At 36.3% G+C, this 14,905-nt stretch overlaps 1 protein-coding gene across 12 annotated transcripts in view; it reads right to left on the reverse strand.

The window, feature by feature from the left end:
* Nucleotides 1-14,905, reverse strand: part of LOC143217586 (dystrophin, isoforms A/C/F/G/H) — a 1,095,306-nt gene that overhangs the window by 244,218 nt on the left and 836,183 nt on the right. For all 12 annotated transcript variants that reach the window (XM_076442046.1, XM_076442049.1, XM_076442042.1 and 9 more), the window contains one exon: nucleotides 11,546-11,718. In XM_076442046.1, the coding sequence (XP_076298161.1) occupies nucleotides 11,546-11,718 (173 nt within the window). The remainder of the gene's footprint in view (nucleotides 1-11,545; nucleotides 11,719-14,905) is intronic.

A 14,905-nucleotide genomic window follows, 5' to 3' on the forward strand; every position in this document is an offset into this window, starting at 1 on the left:
CCGAAGGATTATTAAACTGTGCTCTCTTTGCGTCGTCTAATATCTCTGGAGAGTACACATTCTAGATATCAATAAAGGAACTCCCGGGTATTCTCTAATAAAATATAAACGCTCGCGGAGCAGTTTCGTGTCCCGGGTATTTGGATATTATGAGAACGATGAAATGGTTCCTTGGATGCTAAAATAAACCGGCTAGGTTTGCTCAAACGTAAGTCGGGTCTTTATTAACCTCTTGATGACTGAGGTCACTCGAGAAAACATTCACTGTACACACGAATATCCAATTTCCTCGAAAAATTTCAGAGCAATCGTTTGGACACTGCTAGATAACGGTACTGCGCGCACTTTCTCTTTGCATAACCATTTTGATTCCAAAAACCAGCGAGTGCAATTTAAAACAGTGAAAATATTAAAAGACTTTATGAGTATTAATATATTATTTTCATCACATTAAAATTATTAATGAAGAATAGAAATTTATATCTAGCTCCTGCGTCTTGTGCAATTGATGCACGAACTTTTTATGTTGCATAAACATCCGGAGTCTATTAATCATCAAAAAATTGTTTGAAAATGTTTCTACGTTGCAAAAATCTTTTTTAAGAAAAGGTAGAAGAGTCTCAATAGTGTCTCAATTCTTTCTGCATTATATTTTTAAACTTTTAAAACTGTAAATACAGAAATAGGAATTTTATTTTACGATTGTCCGATCCTTAGTCATAGATTTTAAAATGTACAGTATAATGTGTGTTTTAGATGATTTATATGATATTTATAATGTTACGTATAGTAAATGTTATGTTCTTCTGAAGAGTTTAGGAAGTACATTATGTATGTCAAATGATAAATGATCAGACAAAAAAAAAAACAGGACACGAGGAGGACAGCTATAAGACTAGAACTTATGGCAATCACATGTTTCGGTTTTCCTGCAGATTGTTACGTAGAGTCGATAGGTAACTGTTCGAAAAAAAGCCTGCCCTTTTATCCAGCAAGAGGTAGAAATATGTCAGGCACGCATGGCGTTTATGAGTCTCTATTGTCCTACACCTCTCTTAAGAAACTTTCTAAAGGAAAAACAGACGATGTTTTGCCATGCGATTGCCATAAATTATAGTCTTACAGCGATCCCTCCTCTCATGTCCATTTTTTTTCGTCTGACCACCCCTCGTTCGACATGCACACACACATAATGCCCCTCCCTTAAACTCTTCAGAAAAAGAAATGCGTGAAATCAGTGCCGTTCGAACCGCGGTAGAGATAACATCTCTAAACACGTATCAATTCGAAGTTCACGGTTGTTATCTACCACCAGCTGTGAAATTCGTCTCCAAGTGGTCCAGTGACACATTCCAAAGCAGCAAATGCAACTACGGTTGAATAAGTGAGTTTTAATTAAATTGAATTGTTCACTGTTTCACCGTGGCGCGACACCAACGCTACGCTCAGTGGAACCTGACGCCAAGCCGGTCTATCTCTCGTCATTGCGCGTCGCGCTCTGATTGGTCCGTGTAAATACACGAAATCGTTAATAACTCCTTAACAAAGCCGCGAAGAACAATTTCGCAAAGGAAAAGTTGCTTCAAATGACCTCGGGGCTGAACTTTCACTTCGGAGGACTAAAAATTCTCAACTTTTCGGAATGTGATATTATACAGTTCGACGAGAAAATGATAAAGCTTTCACCTCTAGTGCAAAGAATCAAAGTTTCTGTGTGAGTTAATTCGTTTAACCCTTTAGCTACTGGTATATGTATATGTATTCACAAATGTGTCTGTCTAAACGCAATGCAAACAAAAAAATAAAAGTTGTATAAATGCTGATACTATACATTCATTGCTTATCGATATGTAAAGATTTATGTATTAGGTTGGAAAGGAAGTTCTCGCGGTTTTTTATTATAAAATCAACATAACAAAAACCGTAAGAACTTTCTTTCCGACCTAATATTTACATAAGAATGGCAAAATTAGAAGGGGTAATTACCTCCCCCTTTAATATAATTACACTTATATATTGTATAAAATATACAAAATTGCAGAGAAAATACTAAAAGTTGTATTCTCCAACTTTTTGATGTGGGCTTCTATGGAAAATTTAGATCTGTGTCGATCAAACATATCCTGAAAATTTCGTGAAAATCGGTCGACGTTGTAATGAGCTACAAACGTTTAAAGATGGAAAAATTACATTTTTCCACGATTTTCGCCCTCCAACTGCAGTAATTCGAAGGATTCTTACATCTTTCAATGCCTGTCGTTTTTTCCCGTATCAACCGATTTCTATGAAACATTCACAGTGCATATAATTGACACGGATCTACAAAACGTATTTTGTAAAATTTCAATATAGGCCCGCATAAAAAAAGTCGTAAAATGCAACTTTTAGTATTTTCTTTACAATTCCGACCGAATGCAATTTTTGAAAAAACTTCTCACATGCCATAGTAAACTAATTGCTCTAACTTCCCAAAAAAGTTCAAATCGCATAGTCCAATATTTAAAAAGTTACGGTGTTTTCAAGAGTATCCGAATATTAGTGGGAGTCACTGTACATAGAAAAAAAAAGCGAAAAAGGCACATACAGATCGAATCGAGTACCCTCCTCCTTTTCGGAAAGTCTGTTAAAAAAGGTGTTGAGCCAAACGTCAAGCTGGCTAATATAAAGAGTCCTTAATTCGTTTACGTAAGGGAGAAAAATGGAGTACGTAAAAATCCACTTCAGCAGTTATCGGTTAATTTCGTGGGCATCGCGTTTATTCGATACGTAGGGAGAAGTAAAATTGGTAAACGTGAGAGAGAGAGAGACAGCTCCGGTCCAATATTGTAGGGAACGATGTGAAAAATTGACGATCCAGCACGTGTTATCAGGTAACCATGAAACAGTTAAAAGCTCGCCCTGACAAGACTGAAACGCGAGCCTCGTCGATGTCGAGCGGTTACTCTCATCGAAATTTCCCTTCGGCTACCGTCAAAGCGTTTAACTTCTGGTCGCAAAATTTCCGCGGGAGTTTCACCTGCCGCGTATTCGCATAGTTCGTCCGTAGTGGAGTTTATACCACCCCCCGCTCCGGCCGAAGTCGGGAATTAACATCGCTGTAAAGTTCCCGCAGGAGAATCCGATTACGCGGTCGCAGGTAGCGTCGCCAGGATTCCCGTCGGTGGCCATCCAAAAATATAGTGTAAGGCAGGGACGCCTCTGCGTAATCGGGTCGGGAATGGGTAGCGTCGCGACGCCGAACGGTCGCATCGCCCGGGAGAATCTTTTTATTCCCCGAGTCGCGCGAGGAACCCGATAAAACCGCGTGCAACTCGTGCGTGGCATACTCGGCACAGACGCCAGAAAACAAGAATTCGCAATTTCCACGGATAAAAATTTCAATATGGCCGCGAGGTAATCCGTGGGCATACAAGCGATTCGATAGCTGAGTAGGACGTTGACGGGGGGGGGGGGGGGGGATCAAGATTTCGTGGTACGCATTCAGACCAGAGGCTGAAACGACTCTGAAAATAACTTTTAGTAACGGTTACGTACCGGTCCTAAACGATTGTAAGAACAGAAACGATATTGGCACAGTTAAGGTGAATGTACCTATTACTGCGGGTGTACATTTTACTGCGGTACTTTGTCTCAACGAGATTCAAACTTCAAATACGTAGAAATAAATATTTTGCCCTGAATAAATTTGTACAATTTCAATGAGAGTGTATTCTCATTGGCGAGGCAAACAAAATTGTCAATCATTCTCATGTTTTTATAATTTCAGGATTTGAGAAAACATTTTTTACTTCCTTTTTTTTCTATCTCGATTACCAAAGTTGCTCACATGATTGTACATTTCTTTATATCAGGGACCAAAAATAACAGTTATTCTAAAATTTTCTGCGATAAAAATCACGAATAAAAAGTTGATTATTATTGAAATTTAAGAAAATGTACAGAAAATATAAAGAAAAAATTCGAAGAACAAAATGATTAAATAACAAATAACAGTTATTTTTTCTTTCTGGTTATAACACAGTGATATGGTCCCTGCTTAATATTACTTTAAATTACATAGGGGAATTTCATAGCGGAAAAGTTTTATCATTATTTGGACAATAAAAATATAAAAAGAAACTTCTCTTGTCTTTTTAATAAAGAAATTAAGCCCTCAGCATTACGTACATTAAAGTGAAGGAGGAGCTCATTGTTGCGGCACTGTATTACTTTATGAACATTATTAAACAGTGAAAGAAAATTTTATTTGGCCCTTCTTTGTTACAGTTGATGCAAACAATTTTAATTTGCTTAAAATTCCTCGGTCTAGTAATGACATAGCTTTTCTCAAAACAAAAGTTAGTAGGATAGGGGGAGGGTGCAACTTACTTATCTAGCAACGCAACCCTTGTACTTCTTTCTATTAGTAAACATATTTATGGCCACATTTCTACAAAACATCTTGCAACAAATATATCAAAACGATTAAAAGAAATTTATCGTTAGATTAGTCATGTCTCACCGACGTATCTAATTCTGTATCATGTTATATTAGGTTGGAACGAAAGTTCGTAGCATTCTTAAATAAAAATTCAAAGATAAAATTAAGATATTTATTCATAGGTTTATTGAATAACATAAGAAGTCACCTGAAATATGGCAAAAAGTAATAGAAGAGAATGGGCAATGTGTTATTGAACAAATCTGTGTATAAATATCCTAATTATATGTTTCAGTTTTAATTTAAAAACGCTACAAACTTTCGTTCCAACCTAATACATCTCGACGATCGGGATTTATTAGTATAAATTTTTCATAAATATCGTGCACATCTCTTTCGCATAAATCAAGACATTATGTAGCACATTCTAATTAATTGTTTTTTTAATGTTACTGTTTAATAACAGAAATCCAAGAAAATTCGGTAGATAAATTTATTACAAACCGGCCGCTGTTCCAATTATATTACGAACTGGACGTTCGAACGAAATTTTCATTCGACCACGCGTTTTTTTTTCAAGGGCCACTCGTAAAACATGAATCGAAAACGAGAATAATAAATGAACACTAACTCGGCAGAGTTACGGTTCTCACTCCGTCTCTACGCAGGGTTTCTGTATATATCGGGTCGCTCGGTGGTAATTTTTCATCGAAAAATTTTGAAGAACTAGCAAACGTCCCTTTTCATCTTCCTTCGAGAATTGAAAGATGAATGGGTTTTTCAGGGCAACGTTGGAAACGTGACGCGGCAATTTTTCATCCGCGATTTTCAAAACCTGTATGTCAGTACCTTTGCTTTTTTAATTCTGAGTAGAATAAAAAATCGTGAGACTAGTTAAGGTCCCTGGTAGATAGCCTTTGCTAATGGGCTCCGAAAATAAAACTATTTTCTTATTTCTGTTGAAAAATCATAAATATTAGGTCGAGTCATGAACAACTTTCGTTTTTATAATAGATTCTACCTAGTTGCATCGGAAGTTATTTATGACTCGATCTAATATAATGATTAAACGGCGGGGGTTTATGCAAAGCAATTTTCTGTCCATTGTTGTTTTCGAAAAATTAAACGTTACTACTGTATTACGTATTTGTATTGTATTATTGAATAATAATAAAACTATACAATGTGCATTGTAACATTACTTTCTATATTTTGATGAGCCCCTTACTGTATTTTGATGAGCCAGACTCGTGACGAAGGTTTTTAACGAAGTTTCACAAATATGTATGTTACGCATTTCATTTTAGATTAAATAAAATTTGTTTCGTTTGTGACCGATATTTAAGCATTAAAATAAATGTAGCCATAGAAAAAATATACATTTTCTTTTTCCTTCTACGACATTTTTGTGCATAAAGACGTTTGAATCGCTGTAACTGTAAAGAAAATGGTACGACAAGGGTTTAAGGACGAAGTAGATGAATTTAAAAATTTTCGATATCTATTAGGTTGGCAAGAAAGTAAATTCGGTATTTTAATGAACTTTAATCAATAATGGAATAAAAAAATTGGGTTTTATTTCACCTTAAAATACCGAAATTACTTTCTTGCAAACCCGATACCTTTTGTAATATTACATCACATCACTCGGGAAAACAAGTTTGAATTGCTAGCTCCACCAGAGAGGAATTATATTCACGAATTAACACTATTGAATAACAATGTTTTAAGATGTGGTTATCGAATTACATAACTCCAAAGTAAACACGTGTTGACTTTCACAACTTCGGGAGCAATCGGAGTAGAGTTAGTGGACTCTGAAACGGTGTACGATTTCATGGTTGCCAAGTTGCAGATATCAAATTACACGACTCGAAAGTGGTTCGTATTGAATTACAACACTTGCAAGCAATCCACACTGAATTACATGACATATGATGTCATCGGTGTCGAATTATGCCACTCACGAATTATTCGACATCGAATTACATGATTCAAGAGTCCCTACAGTCAGACTAGACATAGAACTCACGTTTTGTATGATGAAAGTCAAATTCATTTTATATACAGTGAACCACGAAAGTGTTTGAACGCAATTTGAAACGCTATAACTTTTTTATGATCGGACCAAACGACCTGACTCTTTTTGAGCAGTTAAAAGAATTGATTTACGAAATGACACGCGAAAAAGATTTTTAAAAAATTGCAATTGCTAAGAATTACATGAGAAAGTAAAGGGGGCACTATTTATAACTGTTTCATTTAGAGCCCGTAATGAAGATTTAAAATGTACGTTTTGTAGATGTATGTTGGTTATACATATGCGGAAAGTTTCATCGAAATGATTCTGTGGATTTTAAGCAGAAACTGACCAAAAATTTGGTGCAATTATAAAAAAGTTATACTGTTTTGAAGAGCGTTCAAATACTTTCATGGTTCACTGTATATGTCGATATTTAAAATCACACACGGTCTTTAAATCTTGACGTAGGTACATACAATTACCAATTTGTAAAATACAAAAAGACGTTATTTCTTTCTTATGATTCTTATAAATATATTTATGGGAATAGAAGGTAGCATGAGAAATATAATCCAACTCCTTTGTCTTTCTCAATTCCTCTTCCTTTGTATTTCTTAAAATCTCCGTTGTATCTTCGTTTCTTACGTTTTCAGTTCTATAATGTAGATCTTTTCGTGCACTTCACTTCACTTTGCTTTTTATTTTTGTTACCATTTTTTTTTTCATTACTTTTCGATTTTAATTTTTGCCATATCTTCGAATTTTGTCTATAACCTCGTTTGTATCTCGTTTCTCATCGTACTTGCAATTCACACCGCAGTATTAGGGACATACCTAATAATTTTTGTGCCGCAGTAATGAGCTCTTCCTTTAATTTAATGTGCGTAATGCTGAGGGCTTGATTTGTTTCTTAAAAAGGCAAGAGAAGTTTCATTTTAAATTTTTATTGTATCGAAAAGTAAACAGCTGAATAATAATAAAACTTTTCACACTAAACCTACCACCACCGGTCAAAATGACCGGTTCCAGACTTTCTATTGTACAATTATTGAAATAATAAAATTGATTTCATAAGGAATGGTTGTATACATATCTTTGGTAGAGCACTTGTTACAATACGCGGAAAATTTAAATAAAATCGATCTTGTCATTTTTGTAAGGGAACATGTATTTACCAGTTACTTTTAAGGCTCGGTACGCTATTGTAGATATTGTAGATATGTTTTGTAGTAATGCACATGCTGAAAATTGCATCGAAATCGGTAGACACAGAAAAAAACGACACGCATCGAAAGATGTACGATTCTGTGGATTTTAAGCGGAAACTGATCAAAAGTTGTGTAGAACTACGATTTTCGCCATTTTTAACCGCTTGTAGCTCGTGTGTATGTCAATCGATTTCGATGAAATTCTCAGCAGGTGTGTAACTAGATCTACAAAACATATATTTCAAATTTTTATTAAGGGCCCAAACAAAAAGGCTTTAAAAAGTGCCTTTTTTATTTTTGCATGCAACCTTGTGCAACGTAATTTTTAGAAAATTTTTTTGCACATCATTCAGCAAACTAATGCTTCTAATTGCATACAAAACATGAGGTCATTTGGTATAATTATAAGAAAGTTATTCTGTTTTGAAGGGTGTACGGAGACTTACCGTACTGAAAATGTGCGTATTTTAATCTCATTGGGAAAAACTGCCGGGAATAAAACGTATACCTGCAGTAATAGGTACCGTAATAGGTACTGTATCTATATAACAGTATTTACCCTATCAATATTATCAGTATAGACGTTGTAGCATGGCAACGCTAACAGTAAACGTTCAAATCTGATACATGAAAGGGTAGAATTAAAAATGGTTATCGATTGGACTACCTAGAGCTAGATAGATTTGGAAATTTTACATGCAAATATAGGTCTGTGTAATCCGACGAGAGAGGTCTGTGTGTGATGACAGTAGAGATTCCCAGCGCATCGCAGTCAAAGCAGCTTTGCCAATTTCCTCTCAAAGTTTCCGGGGAAATCCCACGCGGATATATCGCATACCGCTGATAGAAATGTTGGAAATCTGGTCTCGGGATCGGTGAAAGATTTCGCAATGGTTTTTCAACGCTGTCTGTTTTCGCGACAATTTCTGCTTACGAAGGGCATTGCCGCGACGCATAACTGTTACGCTATCAAAGGAGAATGGCGCGCTGAGAATTTCCTCCCGGTTCATAGTTAACCTACTGCGTGTGCACACCCGCTGCCTCTCCGCCGACTGGCAAATCTTTGGAATTGTTCGCGCGTCAAAAGCCATTGGTCCGACAATGTTGTTAAGAGAATAATTCATGGTTTGTTGTTTCGCGGATTTTCGCATCTGTTTTCAAACATTTTTCGCATCGTTTTACGAGCTTTAGTCGTTCAATTGTGATGCAATGTTGATATCTCATTTGTCACAACCAAGATTACATTTATTTAATAATAATTACTTCTGTTTTAATATCATCTAGCTGCTTCACACTCTATTGTGAGAAAAATAATAAAGGTATCTACAGTGGGTTGTAAAAAGTACGCCTTTTCAAACAGGATAACATTTTTATAATTGCACCAACCGACCCGATTTTGTATAATCAATTAGAAGCATCGGTTTACGAGATGATATGCAAAACAGATTTACCAAAAATTATAATCGATGTATATCGAAAAATGATAAAGGAGATACACGGCAGTCATCAAAAATGATAAAAACTATTGACTCGTTCATTAGCAATATTTATAACGATATCGAAAAAGTACACAAAAGAAATTTCCAGATATTACGCAACGGGTACTTTTCACAATAAAATGTACGTAAAAGTAATTTAGCGTTTTCCTTTCAAAATATAAAATGGAGCTTTTAGCAAATGTTGTAAATGTTTGTAAATAAATATTCAGTATAGTGCGAGAAGGACAGTTATTTAAGTATAAGCTCACAATTACACTAGATTGGATCAATGAATTATAATATAATATCTTCGCGCGAATTTGAAGAGTGAAATAACGTGATTTAAACTTATATTACACGCAATTTTGTTATTCGTTTAACAGCGAATAAAGTACCACACGCGCGAGTTTCACATTTGGAATTCCTCTCGCGTTAAAAGTTACCGTTCTACCGCACGAGCGCCATTTTTCCCCGATTTTTCTAAATCGATTGTCCTTCGGCGTGAACCGTTTGACACCGGTTTAATGCGTGTCCCTTTTCCCCAGTCATATATGGAACGGATTAATAAATCGATTCGGGTCCGTGAAATGGAATCCGAAATCAGGTTTTCGGAAATGAACAGTCGACGAGTGAAAAAGCGAAAAAATATCGTTTGGATCTGCCGCGTGACAACTCGTTTCCAACGTTATCTAGAAATCGCTCTTGCGAGAACGTGAAACATATTTCTGGTGACAATATTACCGGCAATGTATATCCAGTGACACAGTTGAAATTCGTGGGAAAACACGTGTCCGCTAATGGGACATTTACAAACCCCATGAGAGTGACAAAAAATCGATGCAATACAGAAGTCTCTGTACGAGTTCAGTGGGAACCAATGTTGCCTATTTGTAAGGATGTTTCGTTAACACTAAACCTACCGAGCCTTAAAAGTGACTGGAACATGTTCCCTTATAAAAATGACAAGATTGATTTCGTTTAGATTTTGTGCGGCTCCTATTATAATGCGTTCTCTACTAAAGATGTCTATACAATCATTTCTTATGAAATCATTTTTATTATTTCAATAGTTGTGAAATTTTCTCATAAATGCATAAAATCCGCGATCTAGTTATCACTGCACCTAATCAAAAAGTTTTGACCAATGACTATTTTGGTATGACCAACATTCAAAAAGACTTTTAGTCATTTTTAAATATTAGTTGATTATTGCCCTACTCTGCTTTCTACCTACCTCCTTTTTTCGTTTATAATTCAACAAATAATTCTTTCATTGCATCGTGTCATACTGACTGCGAATCTTTATGCAAAATAAAAATCTTCTGCATTGCTTGTGGGCAGCAGGAGTAAAATAAAAATTCATCCCTGAATGATTTTGTTTCATTAAAAACAACGTTACAACATTCTCAAATTTTTCTAATCTTATTCTAGATTAATCTTCTAACCTTATTGTTTCATATTTCACCCAACCAATTTCTTCATAAATGCATAAATATCCGCAGTCTCGACATAATATTCTGGTAGAATATTTATTATGTCTAAATGTTTGTGTGTGTGATTTAAAAAGTCGCCCAGTTAAGTCGTACCATTATTTAAAATATTGTTTACAATATTAGATATGTTGGTATCTAATCGATTACTAAACATTTAATTACAAAATTTAAAAAATCATAGCGAATAGAAATATTTTAGGTAGGAAGAAATGTTTGATTTTCGAATTAAAATAGCTACGAGTGCAAAGGGGTAAGGAATCTATAAGATGGAAAGAATTTAGACGAATTTTGATAGATTGAATTGGCAGAATTCCAAATGCAAAATAATCAGTACAAGTCTGCCAAGTTCTGCATTAAAATTAATTTTTAACGGATGCACACAAACGAGGACTGTACAAGAAAGCGTCTAAATTATTCAAAGGCTTTAACGAAATGAAAGCAATTAGTCTTCGGTCAACCCCTTTCGTGGAAACACGATTAAGACGAATTAAATTCTATGGTAACATTCGCAGTCTAATCAGTATCATTATCCGAGGACGTTGATCGCATTAAGCACTCATCCACATCCTCCGGAACATTTTTCGTTAGCCGGGTTTATTTTCAAGTATGCAAATCTTTCAAGTTCCAGATTTCAAACTTCCAAATTCCTAATCCCCGATCTGTATAATGCGAGGTTCTCACTTTTCCTCACGCGTACGCAAAGCGGAACGTTCGTCTCGGTACGGTGCACCTGTTACCGTTCACGGCTGTTGAAAACTTCAGCGTTCCACCTGTCATCGTTCTCACCGTGAACGTTAATTGGAGAAAAAAGAACGAAAAGAGAAAAAAGAACGAAAAAGGAAGGGAGGGGGAAAAAGGACGAGTGCCAACGATTCGCGAGAACGAAAGAGAATGGAGAACACGCGGAGTTGGTTGTCGCTCACCTTATCGCCATGCTTTTCGCCTTCAAGTGATGCCATCTCTGGTTCATCTCGTCCAGACGTCGTTGCAGCATAACAGCGTCATCCTGGCTGGCCAGAGAGCTCAACAGCTTTCGTCCTGTGCCGTTCAGGGACGCGTAAACGTCTCGATGTGTTTCGATTTCCGATTGGAGGTCCTGCAACAGAAAACAAATAGGTTCGTGAGATCTTCGAACTACGGGGAAAATACCTTATATCTGTTTGGCAACTTTCCGATCTCGTCGTCCTCCGAATCTCCTGAAGAACATCCTACATACAGTTCACATTTGCCCGAATCAATAAAATGTAATTTAATCCTTTCGGTACAGCAGTATTGGTCACACTATCATCATACAGCACGAGCTTAGAGGATCGAAGACATACGATAGCTTTTGTTTGACAAACACAGCAGTGCGAGAACCTGGTATCAGGGCTAGGGTAAATGTACGTATTACTGCGGGTGTACGCTTTACTATTCCAATCAGATTGATATCTGTAAAAATAAATGTTTTCGGTCTCACTAACTTGTACAATTCCATAAGAATGTATTACCATTGGAGTAGCAGAACCACAGCACCATTTTTCTTCAGGACTGCCGTTCAAATGATTTTAGATAAATATTACGTTCAGCGGAACTGGCTCCAGTCACTTAGTAAAGAATATAACTAATGTATATGTATAAGTAATGTATATGTACAATACAAACATTATACGTATGAATTTAGAATTAATAAATAAAGACAATACAATAAAAAAATCATATGTGTGTACATATTATTTATTCTCCTACCAATTTTTCCCGAAGGTCCGACTTATCGTAGAGCTATACTACTGATTTAAGCAAACATGTGCGCCCAACAAACTTGTCACTGATTTCGAATTGCAAATATAGCGAAACTGATGAAACAAATATAGCCGTCTGACTTGTCGTTGACTTGCACTACTGAATTTCGTGCCACCTCCTTCGATAACATGTTCTCCTAATACAAAATTCAATTTTCGAGATTTTCGCCTATTTGACTTATACTACTGAATTTTCGAAAATTTTCAACCATCTGACTTATCGTTGACTTATACTACTGAATTTAGTGCCACCTCCTTCGACATCATGTTCTCCTAATACAAAATTCAATTTTCGAGATTTTCGCCTATTTTCGTGCTTCCGACTTGTCGTTGACTTATACTACTGAATTTTCGAAAATTTTCAACCGTCTGACTTATCGTTGACTTATACTACTGAATTTAGTGCCACCTCCTTCGACATCATGCTCTCCTAATACAAAGTTCAATTTTCGAGATTTTCGAAAATTTTTGGATTTCTACTAGGAGAACATGATAGCGAAGGAGGTGGCACAAAATTCAGTGGTACAAGTCAACGATAAGTCAGACGGTAGAAAAATTTCGAAAATTCAGTAGTATAAGTCAACGACAAGTCAGACGCACGAAAATTGGCGAAAATCTCGAAAATTGAACTTTGTATTGGGGGAACATGATGTCCAAGGAGGTGGCACTAAATTCAGTAGTATAAGTCAACGATAAGTCAGACGGTAGAAAAATTTCGAAAATTCAGTAGTATAAGTCAACAACAAGTCAGACGAAACGAAAATTGGCGAAAATCTCGAAAATTGAACTTTGTATTGGGAGAACATGATGTCGAAGGAGGTGGCACGAAATTCAGTAGTACAGGTCAACGATAAGTCAGACGGTAGAAAAATTTCGAAAATTCAGTAGTATAAGTCAACGACAAGTCAGACACACGACAATTTTCGAAAATATCGAAAATTGAACTTTGTATTAGGATAACATGATGTCCAAGGAGGTGGCACTAAATTCAGTGGTACAGGTCAACGATAAGTCAGACGGTAGAAAAATTTCGAAAATTCAGTAGTATAAGTCAACGACAAGTCAGACGGTCGAAAATTGGCGAAAATTATCGAAAATCTCGAAAATTGAGTTTTGTATTAGGAGAACATGATATCGAAGGAGGTGGCACGAATTTCAGTAGTACAAGTCAACGACAAGTCAGACGGTCGAAAATTGGCGAAAATTTTGGAAATCCTCTAAAATTGAATTTTGTATTAGGAGAACATGATACCGAAGGAGATGGCCCGAAAATTCAGTAGTACAAGTCAACGACAAGTCAGACGGTCGAAAATTTTCGAAAATTCAGTAGTGCAACTCAACGACAAGTCAGACGTTCGAAAATTGGCGAAAATTTTGGAAATCCTCGAAAATTGAATTTTGTATTAGGAGAACATGATAGCTAAGGAGGTGGCACTAATTTCAGTAGTACAGGTCAACGATAAGTCAGACGGTAGAAAAATTTCGAAAATTCAGTAGTATAAGTCAACGACAAGTCAGACGCACGAAAATTGGCGAAAATCTCGAAAATTGAACTTTGTATTAGGAGAACATGATATCGAAGGAGGTGGCACGAAATTCAGTAGTACAAGTCAACAAGTCAGGCGGCCGAAAGTTTTCGAAGATGTCAACCTTGTTCTATTATCGAATATTCATGTAGAGGATGTTGAAAGAAGAACACACTGATTGTTGTAACTAATATTCTTTATTTTTTGAACCAAAAGAATGGCAACAAACGAGATTACATTAAACGTGTATTGCGTGTGTGGTGAGATGAGAAGAAGGTCCTGGCAGGAATGCAGTGACGTAGGTAGGAATGCGCCGGCGGTCGAATCAGGATGGTTCTGCTTTCGATAGACTTCCACATCACCCATGAGATACTGCTGTCAATGCGTTGTTTTTTGTCAGTGGTATCTTCGTTAGGCCTGTTTCCCTGCATCGCCCGATAATTTTCAGTCTTCGTAGTTTCAAATCTTCTTCGTTGCGATTTTAACAATGATTTGCATATTCTTGGTTCGTTGATTCGGTTAGAAATGACTGAATTCTTTTTGAGAATCCTCTCACCGCTAGAATCGAAGAGCAAATCTTTCTTCGATTGTAGCAGTGAGGGGATGCTCGATACTTCGAGTATCAAGGAAACCTGTGCGATGTTCAGCACAACATTTCTTTGAGAGTTAGGGAAGAAAAAGGAACCGAATTTTCCAAAATTAGATGAATCAACATACTCTGCTTTAAGAAATGTGGCGATCCGAATTTTTTCAATTTTCGCATTGATTTGTGCGAAAGTTCGATCTCGAAAATGCGTAGAATTAAGACAGAGCAGCGGTACATTGCTGAACGACTACTCGCGATCGATATCATCGATATTTTTGATGTAGCAAGCAGGATTAAACGTGCGCGAAAATCTAGTTTTCCTAAAAGCCAGTAAAATGTTGATTACCGAAATTATTTTCTCGAAATTCTTACACGATAAATTCGGAGAAA

This window comes from Lasioglossum baleicum, chromosome 17, assembly GCF_051020765.1.
Source record: "Lasioglossum baleicum chromosome 17, iyLasBale1, whole genome shotgun sequence".
In the NCBI taxonomy this organism is placed as follows: Eukaryota; Metazoa; Arthropoda; class Insecta; order Hymenoptera; family Halictidae; genus Lasioglossum; species Lasioglossum baleicum.